The sequence below is a fragment of the Camelus bactrianus genome, chromosome 16 (genome assembly GCF_048773025.1).
Source record: "Camelus bactrianus isolate YW-2024 breed Bactrian camel chromosome 16, ASM4877302v1, whole genome shotgun sequence".
Lineage (NCBI taxonomy): Eukaryota > Metazoa > Chordata > Mammalia > Artiodactyla > Camelidae > Camelus > Camelus bactrianus.
The window spans coordinates 10,207,111-10,229,993 of NC_133554.1; the positions used below are offsets into that span (position 1 = coordinate 10,207,111).

Here is a 22,883-nt window from a genome sequence, read left to right on the forward strand (position 1 = left end):
TTACAAAGAAGAATAGGCCAAAGATTTTGTCCCCAAGAAACTTTCATACTGGAAGAAATTTGATGGTAAAACTTATGAGAGCAATGCTAGCATCTCTGCAGCAGGGTAGCCAAGTAGGGAAGCAAGGAAGCAGAAAATGAGTGGTGGGTTAGAAAGGATGGTCATGCAAGAGGCACGAGCCTGATCTTCTTGAATTTCTGTGTTCATCTGAAGTGGCAGAAAAAGTTAATGAAAGAATCAGAGCTGGTGTTGGAAATAAATTAATATTGTTTTCCTAAAATTCATTCACAGTTACTTTCAAAAGATTGTGAGAATACAGTAAGTGTGTGCTGGGGGCTGGGCTCCTCCTTTGTTTTGTACCAAATCTAGAAAGTCTAGAATGTGCCACCCCTTGAGTTGTCATTTTGTTGCCTATTACATTACTGAGGTGTTTATAAGTTCAAATAATATTTATCCCTGCATTAAATAAGTCTGGAAAAGGGCCCCAGCTGAGGTGGATTTATGATCAATTAAATGAAGCTGAAGCTGCAGGGCTCCCCACTTGCCTAGGTCCCTTCCAAGGTCTTGGGATGGGTCCTAGCGATTTTTGTGTTCATAACTTTGCATGTTTTTATTAGACAGGATTTTTCCCAAGTAGGTGAGGTTCAAGACCCACAAAGCCTGGGTGAGTTTCAGGTAATTATAACTCAGATGGTTTCTTGAATGAAACCTCTATGTTATTGACAAACCCCAGGTGAACAAGTGAGAGGTGTGCTAGAGTCTATTTTGAATGTGAAGTCCCCCTCAAAGATGAGCCAAGAGCTAATTAATTAATAAAGCACCGTTTTTACCTTTGTGTTTTGTTTTGGTGGTGGGACGTAACTCTTATTTATTTATTCTCCGAGGAGGTACTGGTACTGCTAAGTTTAATATTTTCTCCTTGTCCTTGATTTTTGTCACTTTGATTACTGTGTGACTTGGTGTGCTCCTCTTTGAGTGGATCCTGTGTGGAACTCTGCACTTCCTTGATGTGGGTGACTGTCTCCTTTCCCAAGTTGGGGAAGGTTTTTGTTATTAGGACATGGGCTATGTTTGAAGGCTCCCACTGTCATGGAGAGCAAAGGTCTAGGACAAGTGAAAGCAACACAGATCTCACTGTCCTGACAGAATTTAATGTGTTTTTCTTAAATAAATTACTCCCCAGATTGCCACAAGCCCATTGGTTAAATTTCCAGAGTTCTGAGAAAGTTGATTCTGACAATTTTTGTGAGTTTTTTTGTTGTTGTTTTATGGAGGGATGAATTTTCAGATGTCCTCACTCCACCATTTTTACTGATTAGCCTGCAACATGGTTTAAAATCTCTAAAACCTCAATGACCATAGGCTAATTAAGTAGTTAATCATGGGAGATAATTGAAGAAAAGAAATATAAGAGAAAGTGTGATTCTCATAGAGGCTCTCGCAGATTGGGAGATGAAATTTGAAAAGGTATTTCTATATTTAGTGCCCTCAAAATTAAGGTTAAAGTAATAAATTATTTTAAACACACTCCTTTTTTTTCTTCTTCTTCTTTTTTTAAATACAGGTTAAACACAGTCTTTGGAGTCAGAACTGAGTTCAAATTCCAGCTCTGCTTCTTACTAGCTTGATGAGTTAGGACAAGTTATATACCTTCTCTGTGCCTTGGTTTCCTCATTTGTAAAATGGGATAATAATATTTATTGCATAAGGTTACTGTGAGGATTAAATATTAAATGTTGATCATAGATACCTGGCAATCCAAAAGGCATTAGTTGTGATTACCTTTACAATATTCTGCACAAGTACACTAATGATTCTTGAATAGAGTTAATTAACCTAAAGGCAAATTTTCTTTCTTCTTGTTTCTTTTGGGTTTTTAAAAATTTTTTTTTCTTTTTCTTGTTTGTTTCAAAGAATTGAGAAGAAAATCTATTCCAGCATTTTGGAATAAAAATTTGCTCAGAAAATGAATTTGTCACTTTGTTGATATATAAACAAAATGGCATTTATTCAACAAACATTTCTTAAGTACCTAATAAATACTAGGCACTGTGTCAGGCACAGAGATGACAATGACAATAAATTATAGTCCTTGCTCTCATGGAGCTGACAATCCAGGAGACTTAGAAGTAAGGAGGTGACCCCACACACAGTAGCAAAGACTGTGACAGAAGAACACACATGGGAGTGTGCAATGGGAGTGTGGGTCTCCCCAGTTCCTCTTGTATTTTTCTCTTCAGCTCCAGAAGCAAGGGATTGGTCCCACTTTTGTCTTTAACTGGGCAGTTTAAAACATGCAATTTAAAAATTTTCTAGAGATGAAAGAAAAATGCCTTGATTTACAGAGGACACTAGAAATAGTATTTCTTACAGAGGAAGGGCTTCCTACCAGCATAGTCCCTTCTAGGGTTTTTGACCTAAAAAGTTCTTTAGCATATTTTTTTCTTTCCTATCCACTTCTCCCTCTATTTTTTTCTCTTTCTGTTCCCTACTTTATCATCTAGACACCTGGGTAGTTCCCAAATGAAGAGAGCTTTACAAATTCTACGGGTGATTTGTAGGTAAATTCAGAAAATGACTCCTTTTTACCTTTAAGTTTCATACCAAAAAAATGAATATAAACTTTCATGAACATTATTGAAAATGCAGATAATTTTACTGCCATTCTATTTTTCAGAAATCTCAGTCATAATCCTTTGACAACAGTTGAAGATTCTTATCTTTTTAAATTGCCAGCATTACGATATTTGTAAGTATTGCAACAGTCTTACGGCTCTTGAGTTGATTTCTGCTCTTTTTTACTTTCATCAGAGATTGAGGATTTTGGCTAAGAAGTCATAATTTAAATTTTAACTGGGTTATTGAGGTAAGAGTTATTGGTAAAGAAAAGGATTAAGAAAGAATGTATATGAGTAAGGCAGCCAGCAGAGGAAGAAAATTGTGTTGAAAAACACTTATAGAGATCAAACATGTAAAAATAAGATTTATCCCACAAAGCAAAATGGAATAAAGTGTATATTATTTAAAAAAAAAAAAGTATTCAACACAGGTGGATGTAGTTGAGATTGAGAGGTAGGATAATGGTTAAAAAAAAAAAAAACAGAAAAAGAAAGAAAAGGAAAAAAAAAAGAAAAAGAAAAAGATGGTCCTGTTCAGCACCGAGGTCAGTAATTTAATGATGCAAATAAATTTAAATTTCTTCAATAAGAGCTCCCTGGGATTACTGTCTATGGCAAGTAAGAAGCCAGAATTGAAATAATCACATATTAATTATCTTTTTAAGTGTAGAATTTTTGTCTTTGGGTTTAAATCATGCCTCTTTGGGCTTTTCCTTCAGAGACCTGGGAAAAACAGAAGTCTCGCTTACAACAATTGAAAGAATCCTCATGATAAGCGTTGAATTGAAAACACTGTAAGTTGATTTGTATTACATTTATTTTCAGTTAATTGCTTTTTATAAGTTTTATTATTCTCTTAAGTCAGCTTTATTGTTGTATAAGTTTCATAATTTTCATATAGTAGAATTTACTCTTTTTACAGAGTTTGCTGTGTTTTGACAAATGTGTAGTTATATAGCCACTGCCACATCTGAGATATAGAAAACTTCTGCAGCCCCAATAGTCACCTCATGTCCCTCTGAGGTCAGTCCCCTCCTCCCACCACCAACCCTGGCAACCAGCAATCTGATTGTTGTCCCTATAACTTTGCCTTTTCCAGAATGCCTTGTAAGTTAAGTCATAGGGTATGTGGCCTTTTGTTTTTGGCTTGTTTCACTTAGCCAGTCCCTGGAGATTCATCCATGCTGTTATACCTGTCCATAGTTCATTTCTCTTTATTGCTGAGTAGTGGTCCAGTTGTGTGGATATACAGTTCTTTATGCATTCATCAGGGGGTGAACATTTGAATTGTTTCTGGTTTTCTGGCTGTTTTGAATAAAGCCGCTAAAACCCCTCATGTATGTGTAAACATACATTCTATGTGAATATATGTTTTCGTTTCTTTGGGACAAAATACCTAAGGGTGGGATTGCTGCATCCTATGCCAAGTGCATGTTTAACTTTTTAAGAAACTGCTAAACTTTTCTACAGTGACTGTACCATTCTGCATTCCCGTTAGCAGTGCATGAGAGTTGCAGTTGCTCCACAGCTTTACCTGATCCTTGTATTTCAGGTTTTAAGAAAAATTTTAACCTCTCTATTAGGTATGTATGTATACTTCCATTTGTCTTGGGTAAATACCTGCCAGTAGGGTGGCTGGATCATTCGTACGTGTATGTTTAAATTAAAAAACTATTTTCCATAATTGTCCAGCCATTTTACATGTCTACCAGCAGGGTATGAGAGTTCCGTTTTCTTCACATTTTTGCCAACAGTTGCTATGATCATTATTTTTAACTTTAGATAGTTTAATAGTTACATAGTGGCATCTCAGTGTAGCATCCCTAACGATTAATCATGTCAAACATCTTTTCATATGCTTCTTTTCCATCTATGTATCTTTGAATTTTTTGTCTATATTTTTGATTGAGTTTTGAGTGTTCTTTATATATTCTGGAAACAAATCCTTTATTCAATATGTAATTTGTTAAGTATTCTGTGATTGAACTTCATTCTCTCAAGAGTCTTTCACAGGGCTGAAATTCTTAAATTTGATCATGTCATATTTGTCTGGGTTTTTTTAATGGACAATGCTTTTGGTGTTGTGTCTATGAAATCTTGTTTAAGTCAAGGTCATAAAAAATTTCCCATTTTCTTCTGAAAGTTTTATACTTTTAGATTTTATGTAAAGATCTTTGAACCAATTTGATTTCATTTATGTATATGGTTTGGATTTTTTTCTTTTTTTTTTTTTTTTTTGGTGGATCTTCAATTATTCCAGCAAAATTTGTTCAAAAGACTATTCCTTCTCTACTCAACTGCCTTTGAAGCTAAAAGTCATTTGCCCATATCACTCTAGTTTTGGACTTTACATTTTGTTCCTTTGATCTTTTTGTCTATCTTTCCACTACTATCAGAATATCTTGAAAACGTAGCTTTATAAGTCTTGAAATCAGGTGGTGTTAGTTCTCCAACTTTGCTCTTTTTCATAGTTGTTTCAGTTATTCTAGGAACTTCACATTTCCATGTGAAGTTTAGAATTAGCTTGTCACTTTCTATAGAAAAGCCTACTGGGATTTAGATCTGTAAATCAATTTGGGAAGAGTTGACATCGTAACAATATTGAATCATCTGATCCATGAACACGTTATATCTCTCCATTTACTTACGTCTTCCTTAATTTTTCCCAGCAATATTTTATAATTTTCAGTGTGCAGATGTTCTACATCTTTTGTCAGAGTTTTTCTTAAGTATTTTATACTTTTAATGCTACTGTAAGTAGTGTTTTAAAACTTTAATTTCTGATTATTTGTTGAGAGAAATTAGTTTTTGGTATATTGGTCTTGCACTCTGCAAATTTAGTAAACTCATTTATTAGTTTCACTAGTTTTTTTGTAGATTCCATCAGGTTTTCTACATAATCATGTCATTTGCAAATAAAGTTTTACTTCCTCCTTTCCATTGTGAATTTTATTTATTTATTTGTTTGTTTGTTTGTTTGTTATTTTTCTTGCCCTGTTGCACTGGCTAGACCCTTCAGTGCAGTATCTAATAGAAGTAATGAGGGTGGACATCCTTGCCTGATTGTGGAGAGAAAGCACTTTGTCTTTCCCCATTGAATATGATGTTAGGTTTTTTGTGGAAGGCATTTATCAAGTTGAGGAAGCTTTCTGGCATTCCTAGTTTCCTGCGGCCTGCTTTTTTCTTTAATCAGGAATGGATGTTAGATTTTGTCATATTTTTTCTGTGTCTATTTACATGATCATATGGTTTTTCTTTTTTAGTATTTTAACTTGAATAAATTACATTGATTTTCAAATATTAAACCAAGTTTGCATTGCTGAGATAAACCCTACTTGGTCATGATGTATCATCTTTTTATATATTACTTGATTTGATAGGCTAAAGTTTTGCTAAGAATTTTTACACCTGTGTTTATGAGAAATATTGGTCTGTAGTCTTCTTTTCTTGTAATGTCACTGTCCAGTTTTGATATGTTGAATTTGGCCTTATAAATGATTTGAGAACTATTCCCTCCTCTTCAACATTCTGATAGAGTTTGTGTAAAATTGGTATTAGTTGTTCCTTAAATGTTTGGTAGAATTTACCAGTGAAGCTATGCGGGCTTGAAGCTTTCTTTGTGGGAAGGTTTTAAAGTGCACATCCAATTTCTTTAATGATGCTATTTAAGTTATGTATTCATTCTCGAGTAAACTTTAGTAGTGCACATCTTTCCAGAAATTCATCCATTCCATCTTGAATTTATTGGTATAAAGTATTTCATTATATTCTCATTATCCTTTCAATAGTTGTAGTATTTTTCTGTTTTCCCTTTTATTTCTACTTTGATCTTTATTATTTTCTTTCTTCTCTTACTCTCTGATTAAATTGTCCTTCTTTTTCTAGTTTAAGGTGGAAGCTGAGGAAGCTGAGTATGGCGTTAGCAGTATACCACATGTTGATGTTTTCAGTTTCAGTCGATTCAAAATTGTTTCTAATTTCCCTTTGACTTATTCTTTGACTATAAGGTTACTTTCAAGTGTGTTCTTTAATTTCCAAATATTTGGAGATTTTTCAGATTTGTTAGTTTCTAATTTAATTCCATTGTGGTCAGAGACATACTGAATGACTGAAATCATTTTAAATTTATTAAGACTTGTTTTATAGCCAATAATTTGTTGGAATACACCAGAATATGGTCTGTTTTGGTAAATGTTACGTGTCCACCTGGAGGAAAATGTGTATTCCGCTGATTTGGGTGGAGTGTTCTATAAATGTCAATTTGGTCAAGTAGGTTGATAGTGCTGTTCACGTCTTCTGTATCCTTACTGATTTTCTACCTACCTATTCTATCAATTATTGAGAGAGGAATATTGAAATCCCTAACTATAATGGTAGGTTTTTTGTTTGTTTCTCCTTGCCATTGTCATTCCTCCTCATAGATTTTGAAGTTCTGTAATCAGGCGCATAAATTTTTAGGTTATGCCTTCCTTCTTCATTGATTGACCTTCTCTCATAATGAAATAACCTTCTTTATCCCTAGCAATACTCTTTGTTTTGACACTGACTTTGTCTTAAATATAACCACTCCAGCTTTTTTTACATTAGTGTGATTGGAACAAATTTTTCCATCCTTTAAACCTGTTATTTTTCTATTGAAAATAGTTCTTATACACAGTATATAGTTGGCTTTTGCTTTTTTTTTGTCTAGTGTGACAACTGTTTTAATTAGGATGATTAGAGTATTTATATTCAATGTGTTTATTGATGTGATTACATTCAAATCTTTTATCTTGCTATTTGTTTCCTATTTGTTCCATCTGTGCTTTGTTTCTGTTTTCCTTTTTTTCTTCCTGCTTTTGGATTGAGTACAATTTATTATTTTATTTTATTTCCTTTGTTGGCTAACTAGTTATAGTTCAGGTTTTGTTACTTTAGTGGTTGCTTTATAGTTTATAATTGTACATATTTAATTTATCACAGTTTATCTTCAAGTGATATTATACAATTTCATGGACAATATAGGAACCTCACAGTAGTGTACTTCCATTCTTCCTCTCCTGGCCTTTGTGCTGCTGTTTTTGTATAATTTATTTTTACTTATGTTATAAACAGCACACTGTATTGGTTTTTTTTTTTTTCTTTCATTTAATGATCAGTTACATTTTAAAGATATTTAATAAGAAAAATATTATTTATTTACCTGTGTGGTTACCAGTTCTGGTGTTCTTATTCTTTTGTGTAGACCCATATTTCCATCTGCTTAAAAATACTTCCTTTAGTATCTCTTCCAGTGAAAGTCTACTGGTGATTAATTCTTTCCGCTTTTGTATGTCTGAGATAGTCTTTATTTTACTTTTGTTTTTGAAAGATCTGGGTATAGAATTCTAGCTTGGTAATTGTTGGGTACCCCTTTCCCCAGTTGAGTACTTTAAAGGTGTTATTCCACTGAGTTCTGGCTTACATTGTTTCCAACAAAAAAAAATTGGCTGTCACTGTTCCTCTTTGTTCCTCTTTATGTAATGCATAGTTTTTTCCTCCGGCTTCTGTTAAGAGTTTCTATTTATTGCTGGCTTTGAGCAATTTGATTATGATTTGTGCCTAGGTTTAGTTTTTTCCGTGTTTCTAATGCTTAATGTTCATTGACCTTGGCTTTGTGGATTTATCATGTTTTAGCATTTTGGAAAATTTTTGGCCATTATTCAGTTTTTGTATGTCTCCTTCGTGGACTCTAAGTACACATGTATTAGGCCACTTGAAGTTGTTGCACAGCTCATCAAATGATGCTGTGTTCGTTTTTGTTGATTTGTCTTGTTTCTCTTTGTGTTTCATTTTGGATATTTCCTTAATATTCACTGATCCTTTCTTGTGCAGTGTCTAATCTACCATTAATCCCATCCAGTGTCCTTTTCATTTGAACACATTGTTTTTAACCTCTGGAAGCTCAATTTGGGTCTATTTTATTTCTTCCATGCCTATACTTCACATTTTCAGTCTTTAATCTGGGTTTTTAACATCTGCCAGTAGTTATAATACCTATTAAAATGTCCTGTTCTGCTGAAACTAACATCTGTATAGATTTTGGGTTAGTTTTGATTGATGGCTGCTTCTCCTCAATATGGTACATATTTTCCTCCTCCTTTGCATGCTTGGTAATTTTTCATTTGATTCCAGACATTGTGAATTTTAGTTTATGGTGTTCTACATATTTTTATATTCCTATAAATATGCTTGAGCTTTGTTTTGGGTGAAGTCAGTTTTATCCTTTTGGATTAGGTATGACCAGAAGTAGCCTCTAGCCTAGAGCTTATCATTCACAACTACTGAGAGAAGGCTTTTCTGAGCATCTGGCCTGTAGGGATGGGTACTATTCCCAACACTGTGTCACATCCAGTTATCCTCATCATTAATCCTTTCATGTGGTTCTTTTCCTGGCCTCAAGTAACTCCTCACACACATGCACTGACCAGTACTTTGTTGAATACTCAAGAGATCCCTCTGCGTATCTCCAGAGTTCTTTGCCTGTGCACCTCTTTTCTCTCTAGTGCTGTGCTTTGTGAACTCTAGTCACCTTGATTTTCCTGGACTCTTCCAGTTCCTCAGTCAGGGAGTCCTCCAGTTTCTGCCTGAGTCTCTTCTCCCTGTACCATGACCTGGAAACTCTCTGAACGATGTAAACTAGGGGAGTCATAGGGACCACTTCATTTTTATTTCCCATCTCTTGGGGATGAGTGAACGTTATGGCAAGTGGTCCAATTTCTTGAAAACTGTTTCATATATTTAGTCTGCCCCCCCCAATGTTTCAGATAGGAGATGAAATATTTCCCTGTTACTTCATCTGGGCCAGAAGTGAATAACATTCTTAAGTCTGTTTAGTTTAGATACAGGGTCCAATCGAAGATTAGGCATTTCATGTCACGTCTTTGTTTCCTTTAACCTAGAATATTTCTCTACTGATTTTTTGTCATTGCTGTTGGTCTTCTATGACATTGGCATTTTTGCAGAGCCTAGGCCAGTTTTGTATAAAATTTGTCTGAATCTTAATTTGTCTGTGTCTTAATTAGATTCAAAGTAAGCATTCTGAGGAAGAATAGATATCCTGGCGATATATCCTTCCTAGTTCATCACTTCAGGTTGCCTGATGCTAAGTTTGACCACTTGATTAAAGTGGTATCTCCGTATCTCTCCATTGTAAAGTTATCTTTTCCCTTGGTAATTAGTAAATATTCTATGGGGTGATAGTTTGGAGTCAGTGAAGATCCTACTTTCAAACACTGTTCACCCAAGTGTGCATCAATGATAATTTCGTTCTGAATTGAGTGTCACACTGTAGTTGCAAAATGGCACTTCCCTAACTCTCTCTGTCCTTCTACATTATTCGCTGGCATTCTTCTGTAAAGAAGTGCTCCCCCGACTTTGAGTATTACTATGATCTCATATGCTCTTCTTTAATATAAGTGTTTTACCTCATTGTTTTTCTCTTGAATGTTTAGGTTATCCAGAGTTGGCGAATGTGATCTGTTATGATTTAACCACAGTGTTTTTTTTAATCCCCAGAGTAATTTCTAATATATTTCCTACTCACAACTAGGAATTGAGAAAGGGACTCCAGAAGTTGGGGACTTACTCAGACTCTTCTTAGAAGTCTGCCCTCTTCCTATGCACTCTCAACCCAAAGTGAGACTTTAGGGTTGGGAGGAGATACTTCTGAATTAAACTACAGATCAGTGTCACCCAGTTCTAATCCCTGTCACCTTTTTTCTAGGCACACCGACACCCACTGCCATCCTTACCCTTCTGTTGGGCACTTCTGTGCTCCTCTGTATTTATTTACAACACTTAAGAGCAGCAATTGGCCAACTGGCCCCTGTCCAATTCTCCAGGCCATGTGCCCTAAGAACTCCTTTCTTCACTGCCCTGTGGTGGCCTTGGCCTGCCTCCCTACTCAAGTCACTCCTTTACCACTAATTTAATTCTCTGTTTCCATTTATAGGATCTTACCTAGCCATAGGACCTGCTGCCTCTGCCAATTTAAAACTACTATTGAAGTTGTCTGCAAGACAGTCAAGCTGCACTGTGACAGTGACTGCCTGGCAAGCACCACACGTTGTGGTGAGTCTGAATTGCCTGATAAGAAATTTTTAAATTTTTATTTTTTTAATTTCTATCTTTAATCGGTGATGGTAAAATGTTTAAACAAATGATGTAACAGAATTATTTTTATTCATTCATTCAGAGTTTCAATTCCCTACATTTCTAAGACCCCCTCCTTTGCTAAAAGTCAGATTCTCAGTTACATTATGAAACTCATAATACCTCAGTTACATTGTTAGCTTAGTAATGTCACCGATCCACATACATAGAGGAACAAGAGAAAGGCATGGAAGCGGGAAGGGAATTAACATTCATGACCACACATTGTATACTGTGCTCTCTGCTTGATGCCTTACCCCCAAATGAGAACTTTTTCATACAGTGCATCACAGTTTGTAAACTGATTTAATATCCATTAGGTCTCAAGTACGCTTTGTCTTTGGGGCAAGTGTAAATACCTTTTTGTTTATTTTATTTTTGCAGTTTTATAAGAGAATACAAGTGGTGGTGTTTTATGTTTTATTTGGAGCCTGAGAGTTTCTGGATCCATAACCAGAAGCTGCTACCTAGCCCTTCCAGTGGATGGGATGGCTCTTTTATTCTTAGACTGTCCAGCTCTGAACTTGCTCTGAATCTCAAGCATTTCTATCCACAAAACACTAAGATGCTTTCAAAGATTTTTGTATACATTAGATTTACTGGCACTTAACTTGATGACTTCCCAAATGTGCTTTCATGCCCAGACAGCTTGAATACTGGTCCCTATCAATGAGCTGGAGCACATTATAAATAACAGCATTTTGCTACTGACATAAAAACGTTCCTCATTTTCCAAACTTTTTTTTTTTTTTTTTTTACTGATTACTCCCTTGTCCCCCTGAAGTAGGCAGAACAGGCATTTTAAATCTCCTTTTACGGTGAGCAAAAGCAAGATCAGAGGTGTTAGGTGCTGTGGCCTAGTGCCTAGATCTTCTGTCCCTGGTTTCGGGCTGTCTGTGACCTCTTGTTCCTCCTTTCTCTTGAACCTTCACCTCTTCCTCTGACCCTCACCTCCTCCTCTGACCCTAACCACCACCACCAAAAATACTTTTAATCCTTCTGGAAGAGAGACCCAGCTGCACAGGGGTACACATGACCTTCAGAAAGATATAACCTTTTTTTTTAATTTAAAAAAAAAGTTTTGTTTATTTTTAGAGGGGAAGTAATTAAGCTCCTTTATTTATTTTTAATGGAGGTGCTGGTGTTTGAACCCAGGACCTCATGTATGGTAAGCAGGCACTCTACCCCTGAGCTATCCCCTCCACCCCAAGTCAGAAGCTCTTGATGGGTCCCCAGGTAAAGCTGGGAATACTAGGAGTGAAATGAAATGAAAGCAAAGTAGGCATGTGACAACAGTTGCTTTTTCCCATCTGCGTTTTAGGACTTCAATTATTATTCCACTGATCTGTTGAACATTCCACATTTGCATATAGCCTGGCAAATCTCTTAACCTGCACCCCTGCCCACATGTTAGCAGAGAGCCGGGGTGGACATGGTGTTTCTCTCTGTATAGAGCCTCCTGTCATGGGGGCTGGGATATATGGGAGCAGGAACCAAGGAGTGGAATTGGGGGTAAGTGGAAAAGGTCACATCCAGATGAGGACCTGTTAGCAGCGGGTGTTGTCGTGATCACCTGTGATGGGAGCAGGACACGAGCACACTGAGGAGGCGGAGAGCGGAAGCCTCGCACTCTTCTGCGTCTGAGGCAGGACGGGGCAGGGTGTATGGAAGTGAGGAGTTACAGTGGGTCTGCAGAGCATCCTGCTGAGTGGGGAACAGCTGTCCTCCCAGCCTTGACTTCTCTTGAGTACCGGGCAGTTGGCCCCTGGAAACCAGTGGAATAATCCTAAACACTGTCACTCTATTTCACACCATGGAATTTTCTGAGTAGATAGCCACTTTTTCAAAATATATCTTTTTCACTTTCTGTTGTGAGGTTTCTTTTCCCCTCTCTAAGTGGCACCCAGACGTCTGCTGATTTCTAATTTATTTGACTGGGATATGTGGCTGTGGACTGGCAAAAAGCTGTCCATCAGCCTTCAGTTATCAAAAAAACTTCTTTTTTGACAGGTGAAGAAGCAGCTGTAGGGAACATAGAAGGATCGCTCATGAAGGTGTTACAAGCCCGGAAAAATAATACCAGCACCGAACTGATTATTGAGCCAGAGAAGGCGTCCTCGGACGAACATGGTGTCAGCTTCTCAGCCTTCGTCGATAAACAGCTAGACTTTAATGACGAAATTGATGTTATTAGTGCAGTAAATTATGTACTGCCTTATTTCTCGGAAGGAAATCTAGAAGACTTAGAGACAGCGTTTTTACCATTCATAAAACTTCTCTTTTCCCATCTACAAGATGGAGATAAGTCCCTGGGTTATTTGGAAAAAAACACAAGGAACCGTTTTGTTCAACCTGAATCCAACAACTTACCTTATAAAAATAAACTGCAGAGATTCTATCATCTGAAAAAATGGTCAGATTCAGAAATGCAAAAAAAAATCGATGAGGTTGAAAAGAAGGAAAAAGCTGCCAGGCTTGTACGTGCCGACCCTTTGGGTCACAAATTACGACAGGCCTTTCAAGAGCAACTGGACACTGCCCAACCACAGGAAAACAGCCCGGCAAAGACTGAAAGTGTAGGGAAAAGGCTGCGGGGAGTGGACTGGGTCCTCAGGGGCCCAAATGGCATCATCAAAAAACGTGTCAAAAAACTGATGCGTAGGAGGAAACAGAATTCCCAGCCAGCTGTGGAGAATACTGCCAAGGATGAAAAGCAGTTGGACACTGCCCAACCACAGGAAAACAGCCCGGCAAAGACTGAGGGTATAGGGGAAAGGCTGCAGGGAGTGGACTGGGTCCTCAAGGACCCAGATGTCGTCGTCAAAGAAAGTGTCGATGAACTGATGCATTGGAGGAAACAGGATGCCCAGCCAGCTCTGGAGAACACTGCCAAGGAAGAGGCACTCAGAAGGCAGTCCCCAGGAGCAGGGGGGCAGCTTCAGATGATGTGGAGGCCCCGGAAGTTAGTGGGAAGCTCGTTCAACACAAAACCCTCACTTATAAATGAAGACAAAGCAGCAGTCTCTTCTTCCCTGCCCCCTGCCCCCACCCCTCCTAAATCTGAGGTTAGACAGGAATCAAAAGACTTATCCTATAGTATTTTAGAAGACGCAGAAAGTATAGTTAGAAATATGGAAGCTTCTAAACCAACCTCACGTCCCAGAAAAAGACGCCTGTTCCTTGGTAGTCGCTCTCGTGCGATGCACAGCTTATTCCAGGCCAAAAGGAATCGAACTTTGAAAAGGAAAGAGCTCCTCAGGAGTATATCTGCAGGCAGGCCTCCCTCTGCAGTGAGGAGCCTCATAAATTCTCCTTCAGGAGAAGCTATTTCTTCTTCAGCAGAACTAAATTCTCATGAAAACCCACCAGAGTTATTTTCTTCTTCAGACCCTCTTGCAGGAAAGGCGACTGTGCTGGAAGGAGCTCTCTCTGAAGTCGCTGCCAGTACGGATGTTCCCAGCACATATTCTGTTACTACAGGCAACTTTGTGCCAACTGTTGAACACACGGACGAAACACAAAGGGAATACCACAACGTGGGCACTGAATTACCCTCTAAACCCACCGGCTTCACTTCCCCAGGGCTTCCATCCTTGGGTGATCAGTTTGAACTCCAGGTAAACCAGCAGCTACGGTCCATCGTACCAAATGGTTACATGAGAGGCCTCATTTCTCATTTGATCCGAACTCTCAAAATGGACTGCTCTGAGACGCACGTGAAGCTGTCCTGTGCCAAGTTTTTCACCAGAACAGGCCTTCTGATAAAGCTGCTCAGTGAGCAGCGAAAAGTAAAATTGTCCCCGGCCGAGGGGGATACTGACCTGTGGAAAACTGAGAACTACATCAGTGAGAGCGCAGAAGGCCAGAGTGGACAGACAGGGCAGGAGCCACATGAGGTGAGGGCAATGCCTGACACATGGGGACCTGGACTTCTACTCAGTGTAGGACGTGCCATTAAAGTGCCAAAGCTGGGAGACTAGGGGCCCCTGGTCTGCATCTTATCCACGAAACTGGCTAAGACAGCGATCTCCCACTGTGCTCATTTAGAGAATGGTGCCGCTATTCCTAGGGGAGCCTCAACACACAAGATGCATTGTAAGAGAAAATGCTGATAAGATTAGTAACACATGAGATCTGGTAGGTTCTTTAAGAACCTATAAGCTACTCGAAAGGATGGGGTTCAGAGTAGTTTAAGAACAGTCTGCTAAGGGGGAGGGTATAGCTCACGTGGTAGGGCACATGCTTAGCGTGCACGAGGTCCTGGGTCCAGTCCCCAGCACTTCCTCTAAAACACAAATAAACCTAATTACCTCCCACCCACCCCCCAAAAAAGAAGAGTGAGCTAGTGTTTAAGTAGGTTTTAGAATAGTTAGAGTTCATCTTTTCTCTTTGTTTTTCAAAGAAATTATTCTTTATTATTTCAGCTCACAGAGGAAGTTCCAGGATCCGACTATAAGAGCAAAGTCATGTGGGCAGTTTTAATATCTGTGGCAGTAACTGCAGTAGTGGCGGTCTTGGTTATAAGTTTCTGCCTTTTTGAGGTAAGGACAGTTGAGATTCAGAACCCTCAAACTGAAAATCACAGCTACCTTTCCACCTGCTACTACTCCACAGTCCTCTTCAGTCACAAGGGCTGAGATGGGTTTGGTCTTTTATGGAAAAGTATACGCCCGGGATTCTTAAAGGAGCTCCAGTCCCAGGGGGTCTCTGTGGAACTGAACCCAAGGTAACAAGCCATTAGAGTATTTTGAAAAGTCAAGTTTATAAGGAGGCCAGAGTTGACATGGTAGTAAAATTTCTTCAACTCAGAACACTGCACCTCACCAGTCACTGTCGTCCCTTCACTGCTTTCTGTCCTTGTTAGGTGAAATGATGAGATACATCATTTCCACCCTCCTGGAGCCATCAGTCACCCTGGGAGGGCTGAAAGGACATGGCTAAGAGATAAAAGTGTGATCTTGTCCATCCATTGGGTTTACTTACCAGCTTTCTTCTCCAGTGTGTAAGACATTTTGTAGGTAGGTTCCATCAAAACACTGTGAATAAAATCCTGCCTCAGGCTCCTGTGAAGTGTGCCCTGTTTGTTGTAGTTTTGTTCTCACCCTGTAGTCTTCCAGCTGTGCCTCAGTGTGCCATGGAGGCCTGTCTCTGCAGGAGGATGTTCTTTGCTTGTGTAGACACAGAAGCCCTGTCTGTAGAACAGATGTATTTGTCACTGATGAGTAATAATTTGGCATTCTGATTTCTGATCAATCCTGTGATAGTGATAAAGTGAGACTGCCTCGATGGGAAGATTTGAGATCCCTCTTGGTGAAGGCAGAGTCTGATTTCTGAGCCTACAAATGTGCAGGGTAGCATGGGGTCAGCATGCTAGTCATTTGTCATTAGCCATTTCCCAGACTGTGCCCCCTGCATCTGCCGGTGGCATATGGCCTTGTGCTTTTGTAGAATTTCTATAAACTCCTCTTTTATTGCTTTAATTGCTATGTAGTTTAACCTTGCACTTGTATCTATTTATTTCATTTCATTATTTCCTCTCCCCACTTAGATAAGTTTTTTCAGGACAGAGACCATGTAGTGTTTTTCGTAAAGCTGACAATAATGATGTTCAGTGGAAGAGAGATGAGGCATTATGTCAATTCCACAATGAGGAGTAATGCAACATAATATTTATTTGAAGTAGCTAGACAGCCCAGCAATCGACAGACCCACGTGTCCTTTAGACTTTTGAAATGTCATATTTAACATTCTAATCAGTGGAAGAAAATGAATACATGGTAGTAGAACAGCTCCCTATTTGGTGGAAAGATAACAGCAGGTCCCCATTTTTCACCTTAAACATATCTCCATAAACATGAAAGAAAAGAACTCATGAAAGTATTAGAAGAAAATAGAAGCAATATGTTTATAATCGTGTGGTGGAAAAGAGCTTTCAGACCCTGATGCCACAGGCAGAAAGCTTTGGCAGATTTGACCACCTTGTCTGTGGCACCAAATTAGCACCGACCTATGCCAAGCACTGGACAAAGTGTCTTCCGTGTATTGTCTGGCTTAATCCCCACAGTCCTGTGAGGACGGCAGTGTCATCCTGTTTCATAGATGTAGGACATCGACTTAAGGCCCCAGTGACAAAACCAAAAGCAGAAGCCAGTTTCACCTGACTGTAAAGCCTGAGCTCCTTACTCCACTCTTCTGTCTCATCCCCTTAGAGACAAAAACTTTGGGAAGTCTTTGAAACACTGAAAATCAATGAAAGCCCATATTTATTTATTGTAAAGAGTTTTAGAAGTGAACAAGAAGACAGACAATCCAGGGGAGGAGAGGGCAAAGGCTCGGAAGAGCAGCCATCTGTTGACCGTCTGTCCCCGTATCAGCCCGTCCTCATGGCTAGCAGGTTTTGTCAGCCAGGCCTTTGTCACCTCATGGCATAAAAATAGTCTCTGATACTCTCTTCTAGTACTTTCATAATCTGTCTAGAATTTGTTTTGTTTTTTAGTGTAGTTGAGGTAGGGGATCTAACTTTTTCCCCCTGTATGAACATCGAATTGTTTCAAAATTTTCTACTGAATGGTCCATTCTTCACCAATCTAAAAATACTATCTTGACTATAACTCAATAAAAAAAGTTTTAAAAAGTAATAATAAAAATACTGTGCTTATCTCGACTCTGTTGTATTGATGCAGTTATCTTTTCCTAGTACCGGTAGCACACTGAATAATTCCAGTTGCTCAGGAACATATTGTATAAATGGTAGGGTAAGCTCCTGCTGTTTGATCGTCTTTTTCATACATTTCATGAATATTCATTCACATTTTCTCTCCCAAATGTCAACTAGCCAGGTTTTGTTGAAGATTTATCTTGGATTTAAATTGGACTGCATTGAATCTGTAGGTCAATTTGAGAATTGATATCTTTACAACATTCTGGGAAGATGGTATCTCATGCCATGTATACAGCTTTCACTTTAATGTCCTTCAGAAGAGTTTTAATATTCATCACATATGTCTTATACATTCTCAGTTAAGTTTATCCCTAGGTACTTTATGCGGTTTTTTTGATATTGTAAATGGGATATTTCTTCTATTTCTTAGTCTTCTGTGTTATATAGGAAAGTCTTTGAAGTTTATATGTTGATCTCTTGATTCTGTATGTAGCCATCTTCCTGAATTCTCATATTGCTTCCAACCTAAAGCTTGTCTATCATTTCATGTGCAAATGTGCTTGTCTCTTCCTTTCCAGTGTTTTTCTTACCGCAGTGATGAGGACCTCCTCAACAGTGACCAGTAGTGGCCATATGATAGGCATCTGACTCTTGTTCTTGTCTTTAAAACGATGCTGAGGTTCCTGGTAGATACTTTTGTTTTCCTACTTCTAAGAATTTGTATTGGGCATTATCTGTTGAACGTTACCTAAAACAATCAATAAAACGTATTGCCAGCTGTGTGCATGATCCTAAGTTAGGCACTGTGAAAGAGGCAAAGGATTATTAAACAAGAGAACATTCCTTCCACAAAAAAAGCCTTTGTCTCACTGGGTAGATAAGACTGAAAATGAAAAGAAATGAATAAAGATTCTAAGATAGTCATTGTGATGAATAATTCTGATCATGTTTCTTCCAAAACAGATTTGTTCACGCAGAAAAGCAGCAAAAGATCAGAAAAAAAGCGTAAGGTAAATATTACTCTGGTAACTTTTTTAAAAGCTTTTATTTTTTGTTTGTTTTACTTTTGTGGGGGAGGTAATTAGGTTTCTTTATCTTTAGTGGAGGTACCAAGGATTGAACCCAGGGCCTCGTGCATGCTGAGCAGCTCACTCTACCACTGAGCTGTACCCTACCCCTAGTCTGGTAATTTTTGAAGTAGGATTTTAGAACTAGAGGAGAACTTAGACCTCATCTATTTCAATCTCTTCATTTTATAGTGAGGAAAGCACAAAAGGCAGGAAGAATGTTTATTTATCATAATGCTTTAGCCGAATTTATTTACCAGCAAAACTAGCTCCCCAGCCAAAGCTGAGCTGGAATGGGACCGGCCCAGATGCCTCTGCTTTTCCTAGTCCTTTAAGGGAAGAAGGGGGAGGGAGAGAGGTTTGGGTTTTCACCTGTTTCTGCTGGTGGTGGCCATCAGGCTGGGCTGGGCCAGTGGCCTTCTTGGAGGTTCTGGGGTAGGGAAGGCCACATGGCTCTAGGGTTTGAGGACCAGCCTCACTCAAAGTTGTTGGAAGGGAGAATATATGAGTCCTTCCTAGAAAGTGGCAGGGAAACTTCCCTTGTCCTCCTGCTGGTTTTCAGACGCCCACAGTCTATTCCCTTTATCCAAACCTCATAGAATTTTAACTGGGAGAAACTTTAGACAGCAGTTTGTTTCTTCCTTTTATATTAAGAAAGTGGAGAAAGAGAAAGGGAAAAGGTCCTGCCCCATGGCCATACTGCTAGTGAGTATCAAAAAGATGCTTCCCTTCCACTGAGGCCTTCATTGATCACACTGTGCTTGGGCTGTGAGCTACATGTTATGTCACAAATCAGCACCACATACTATATGGACACAAGGAGTTTCTAAAACAAACTTATTATGCACTCAGATGTTTTCCTATTCTATGTATATTCAAAAAAGAATATTTTGTGTTTTAGTGCTAGTCGTGGTCTTTAAACTGATTTCACAATTCACTTAGCATCAGAGACAGCCTGCGGTGTGAAAGTCAGTGAGTCAGCTAGCTCTGCTACTTGGACTCAGGTTTCCTTGGTGTGATCCAGTTTACAGGACAAAGCCACTAGGAAAATAGGGACTCCCTCCCCCTCAGCCCCAGCACGTGCTGCGTGTGACTGCGTCTGCAGAGGGCTGGGGTGAACACTTCCAGAGTCATGTTCTTCTGCCTCGCACGGCTGTGCAGGGTCTTCCCTGCACGAGGGCACTTGGCAGGGCCAAGCAGGGGAGTGGGGCTAGAAAGTCTGCCTGAACTCCGTGCTCAGCCACATGCAGAGGCCTGTCCGGGGACACTGGGGGGCCATCTCAAACGGGCATGGAGAGCTTCTGGGAGCCCGGTGTGCATGGAATTATTCCATAATTCCATAATTATTAAATATCAGGGTCCAGGTGTGTGGTGCCTTTGCTGGTGGTGAGTGTTTACTGAGGTGCCCACTTAGTCCCAGTAAGACCAGACAGGCACACTGTGTGAGACGTAGAAAGTGGCGTGCATCACTAATTGTGTGTGTTTTCTTCCAAGGGGCTTCTTTCGGTTTTTGCTGCGTAGAAAATGCTCAGAGCAAAGTGAGAGCCAGGTAAATCTGAGGAGGATAAAGTACTGTTGCCAGAGAAAGCAGGGGAGATGCAGAATGAACGTTCCCCTTTTTCCGTTCTAGGAGGGCTTCTTCCAGAGAATGCGGCCGCTCTGGCTCAGGGACATGTACAGACCTCTCAGTGCCACACGCAAAAAAAATATGGCGCAGAAGCTACATGATGGGGAGTCTTCTGACGAGGAAGAGATTTTCAGTAAGGATGCGAGGTAAATGATTGGTGACAACTTAAAGTTCTCATCCAAATGAGGAAAGAATGAAAAATTTAATTGTTCCTTTCAAGACTAAAGGCCTCGGCATTTGTCTTCTTCCCCAGGGCACCCACGGATGACGCAGCTGACGTGGTCCTGACCAGCGAGCCGGACGAGCCGGATGAGGAGAGCGAGACGGTACTGGGGAGCAACGCGGTGTGAGCGCCGTCCCGCCTCGGGCCTCCTGTGCATTTTATTTTCTAATATTATCTTTTCAGAAAGATTGCTTATAAAATACTCCTTTTTCTCCAGTGAAGATGTACAAATTCCAACCAATTCTAGCCACGTGGTGAGGACTTAAAATGTAAATAGTTGAATATTTATAAGCAAAGAACAAGGGCCACAGGCAGGAGAAAGCAGGGCTGAGGCTAGAATCCCTCATAGTAGGCAGTGCTTCCGTGAGGGGTGACGTGGGCACAGGAGGATGACTAGAAGGATGAAGAAGGGCTTCTCTCCCTCGTTTCCCCAGTATAGTCAGTCCCTGGGAACCGGGAAGCGTGTCGTGTGCCGGGGGTAGGATCGTGCAGTCACGGCACAGCCGGCGCTGGCTCCCCCCCCTGCTCCGGCCGGCAGGGGCTACTCACAGCACGGCTGCCCCTGCCGGCGGGGGCCCCGCTCACAGGGGCTGGGGCGGCCAGAAGGTTTGCGTCCCTGGGCTGCCTCCACCCTGAGACCAAGGCCTGGCTTTTCTCCGAAGCTCTCAAACTCGTGTACAGATGTGTTTCCTGTCATGGTAGGGGGTTCTCCACCCTTTGAAGCTGGTGGAAAATTCTCATTGAGTTTTTTCTTCTCTAAAAAACCCCTAACCCTTGGAGAGCTAGCTGGAGGGACAGGGTAGAGAATGGGTGGGAGCAGCCATTGCCCAAGGTGGCCATCCCCAGGCCTCCCCTGGGCTGCCCTGGCCTCTCCTGACCCCACTGAGGGTCTGCCACGTGCTGCTCAGCTCCCTCCAGCTCAGTCCAGCACCATACCTCCCCACTTCCTGCCTCACCCAGCACAGGCCTGTGGCTGCGTGATTTCAAGCGAGTGTGTAATGACAGTGCCACCTGCATCAGCTGCAAGGTTCTTCCACTCCTGCAAAGGAAGTCATTATTCAGTCGCATTTAATAAGCCAGTGATGGTTGAAGTACCTTAGTGAGTAAAAGAAATTCTGAATGAGTCAATAACAGTGACAACTACAGTGAGAATGACGGGAGCTGTTTACTGAGCACCTGCTCTGGGCCAGGTGCAGTACTAGGCACTTGAGTCACACCATTAGGTCATAAGAACAGAAAGTCCCCATGCCCGCCCAGACTCTGTAATGAGTCAGGGGTTGATGTCAACGAGGGAGGTGGACACGAAGACAAGGAGCTGATGAGAAGCCAGGGATAAAGATCCTCATGTTGCTGGGCTTCCCAACGTGCGGGCCAGGATTCCAAGTAGCTCCAGGTTCCTATGTGGGGATGTTTCCATTATTTCAATGTTGGTACATAGAGGGAGGCTTAGGTAATATTTTTTATGTCACACTACCTCCAATTTGCACAATTCTTTATTAGTCTCAAATGCTACCCTAATGTATTTCTAAATAAAAATGCCCAAGAGTAAGGCTCTGCTTTGCCCAGCTTGACCCAGATTGGGCAGTGCTTTTGCCAGAACACAGACTTCACCTGGCCCGCCTGTCTGTCCTTGGCTCAGGGACACACCCTGGCTCTAGGAGTCAGCTGGTACAAAAACCATGGCCACCTACAGCTGCCTCTGTCTCCATCATACTGATGGGCAAACTAGCTCGGAGTCCGGCTCCTTACTGAGAACTGAGTGACAGAACAAGGGACAGAGATACAAGGCCAACAGCTACTCAGTGAAAATTCTCACTGATTCTAATGAGATCTGTCAGAGGAATTAGCCATTTTTAAAATGGTAATGAGACGAGGCAATGAATGAGTAGGGCAAGAATGACACAGAAGAGTTGTAGGGTTCGGAGGAGGGAAGGTTAGGAAGCTGGGGAGAGTCCATGAAAAAGGTGGGACTTGTCCTGGGCCCGGGTTACATGCCAGACACTGTGCCTGGTGCTGGAGGAAGAGTTGGCTAGGACACAGTCCCTGTCCTCCAGGCACTCCTAAGACTGGGAGGAGGGACAGTCTCCTGAAGCTGCACTTATAAGACAGTGTGTTGACGTGACAATGGCAGTGTGCCAAGTGGTGGTTCAGCTCTTGGTTGGCTGGAAAGGAGTAAATGTGAGGGATGGCTTGGAGGAGGGGAAGAGGAAGGAAGCCACATAGAAGTTTAGGCTGATGAGATGAAGGAAAGGCGTGGTCTAGACAGGACAGTGCAGCGATGAGAAGCGTGAAACCCTCGGTGTGCTCACGCGTGAGCAGCCTGCTGCTCCGGAGCACGCAGCGCGAGGCAGGAAAGGCAGTGTGTAAGGCCGCGCAGGAAGCAGGGGACCAGTCCCCGGTGTCCTGGCGGAGGCACGTGGGCGTGACCAGGCAGCACATACTGCAATGTTTTAAGCAGAGAAGGGTCACGATCAAGCTTGAGTTTTAGAAAGAGCACTTTGAAGGTGGTCTGGAA

General features: G+C 40.7%; 1 protein-coding gene across 12 annotated transcripts in view; it reads left to right on the plus strand.

Moving 5' to 3' along the window:
* LOC105080859 (uncharacterized) overlaps window positions 1-22,883 on the plus strand; it is a 66,883-nt gene that overhangs the window by 13,989 nt on the left and 30,011 nt on the right. For all 12 annotated transcript variants that reach the window (XM_074342467.1, XM_074342463.1, XM_074342466.1 and 9 more), the window contains 9 exons: window positions 2,678-2,749; window positions 3,338-3,412; window positions 10,591-10,709; window positions 12,801-14,686; window positions 15,215-15,331; window positions 18,415-18,461; window positions 20,013-20,067; window positions 20,149-20,291; window positions 20,399-20,491. In XM_074342467.1, coding sequence (XP_074198568.1) covers window positions 2,678-2,749; window positions 3,338-3,412; window positions 10,591-10,709; window positions 12,801-14,686; window positions 15,215-15,331; window positions 18,415-18,461; window positions 20,013-20,067; window positions 20,149-20,291; window positions 20,399-20,491 — 2,607 coding nt within the window. The remainder of the gene's footprint in view (window positions 1-2,677; window positions 2,750-3,337; window positions 3,413-10,590; window positions 10,710-12,800; window positions 14,687-15,214; window positions 15,332-18,414; window positions 18,462-20,012; window positions 20,068-20,148; window positions 20,292-20,398; window positions 20,492-22,883) is intronic.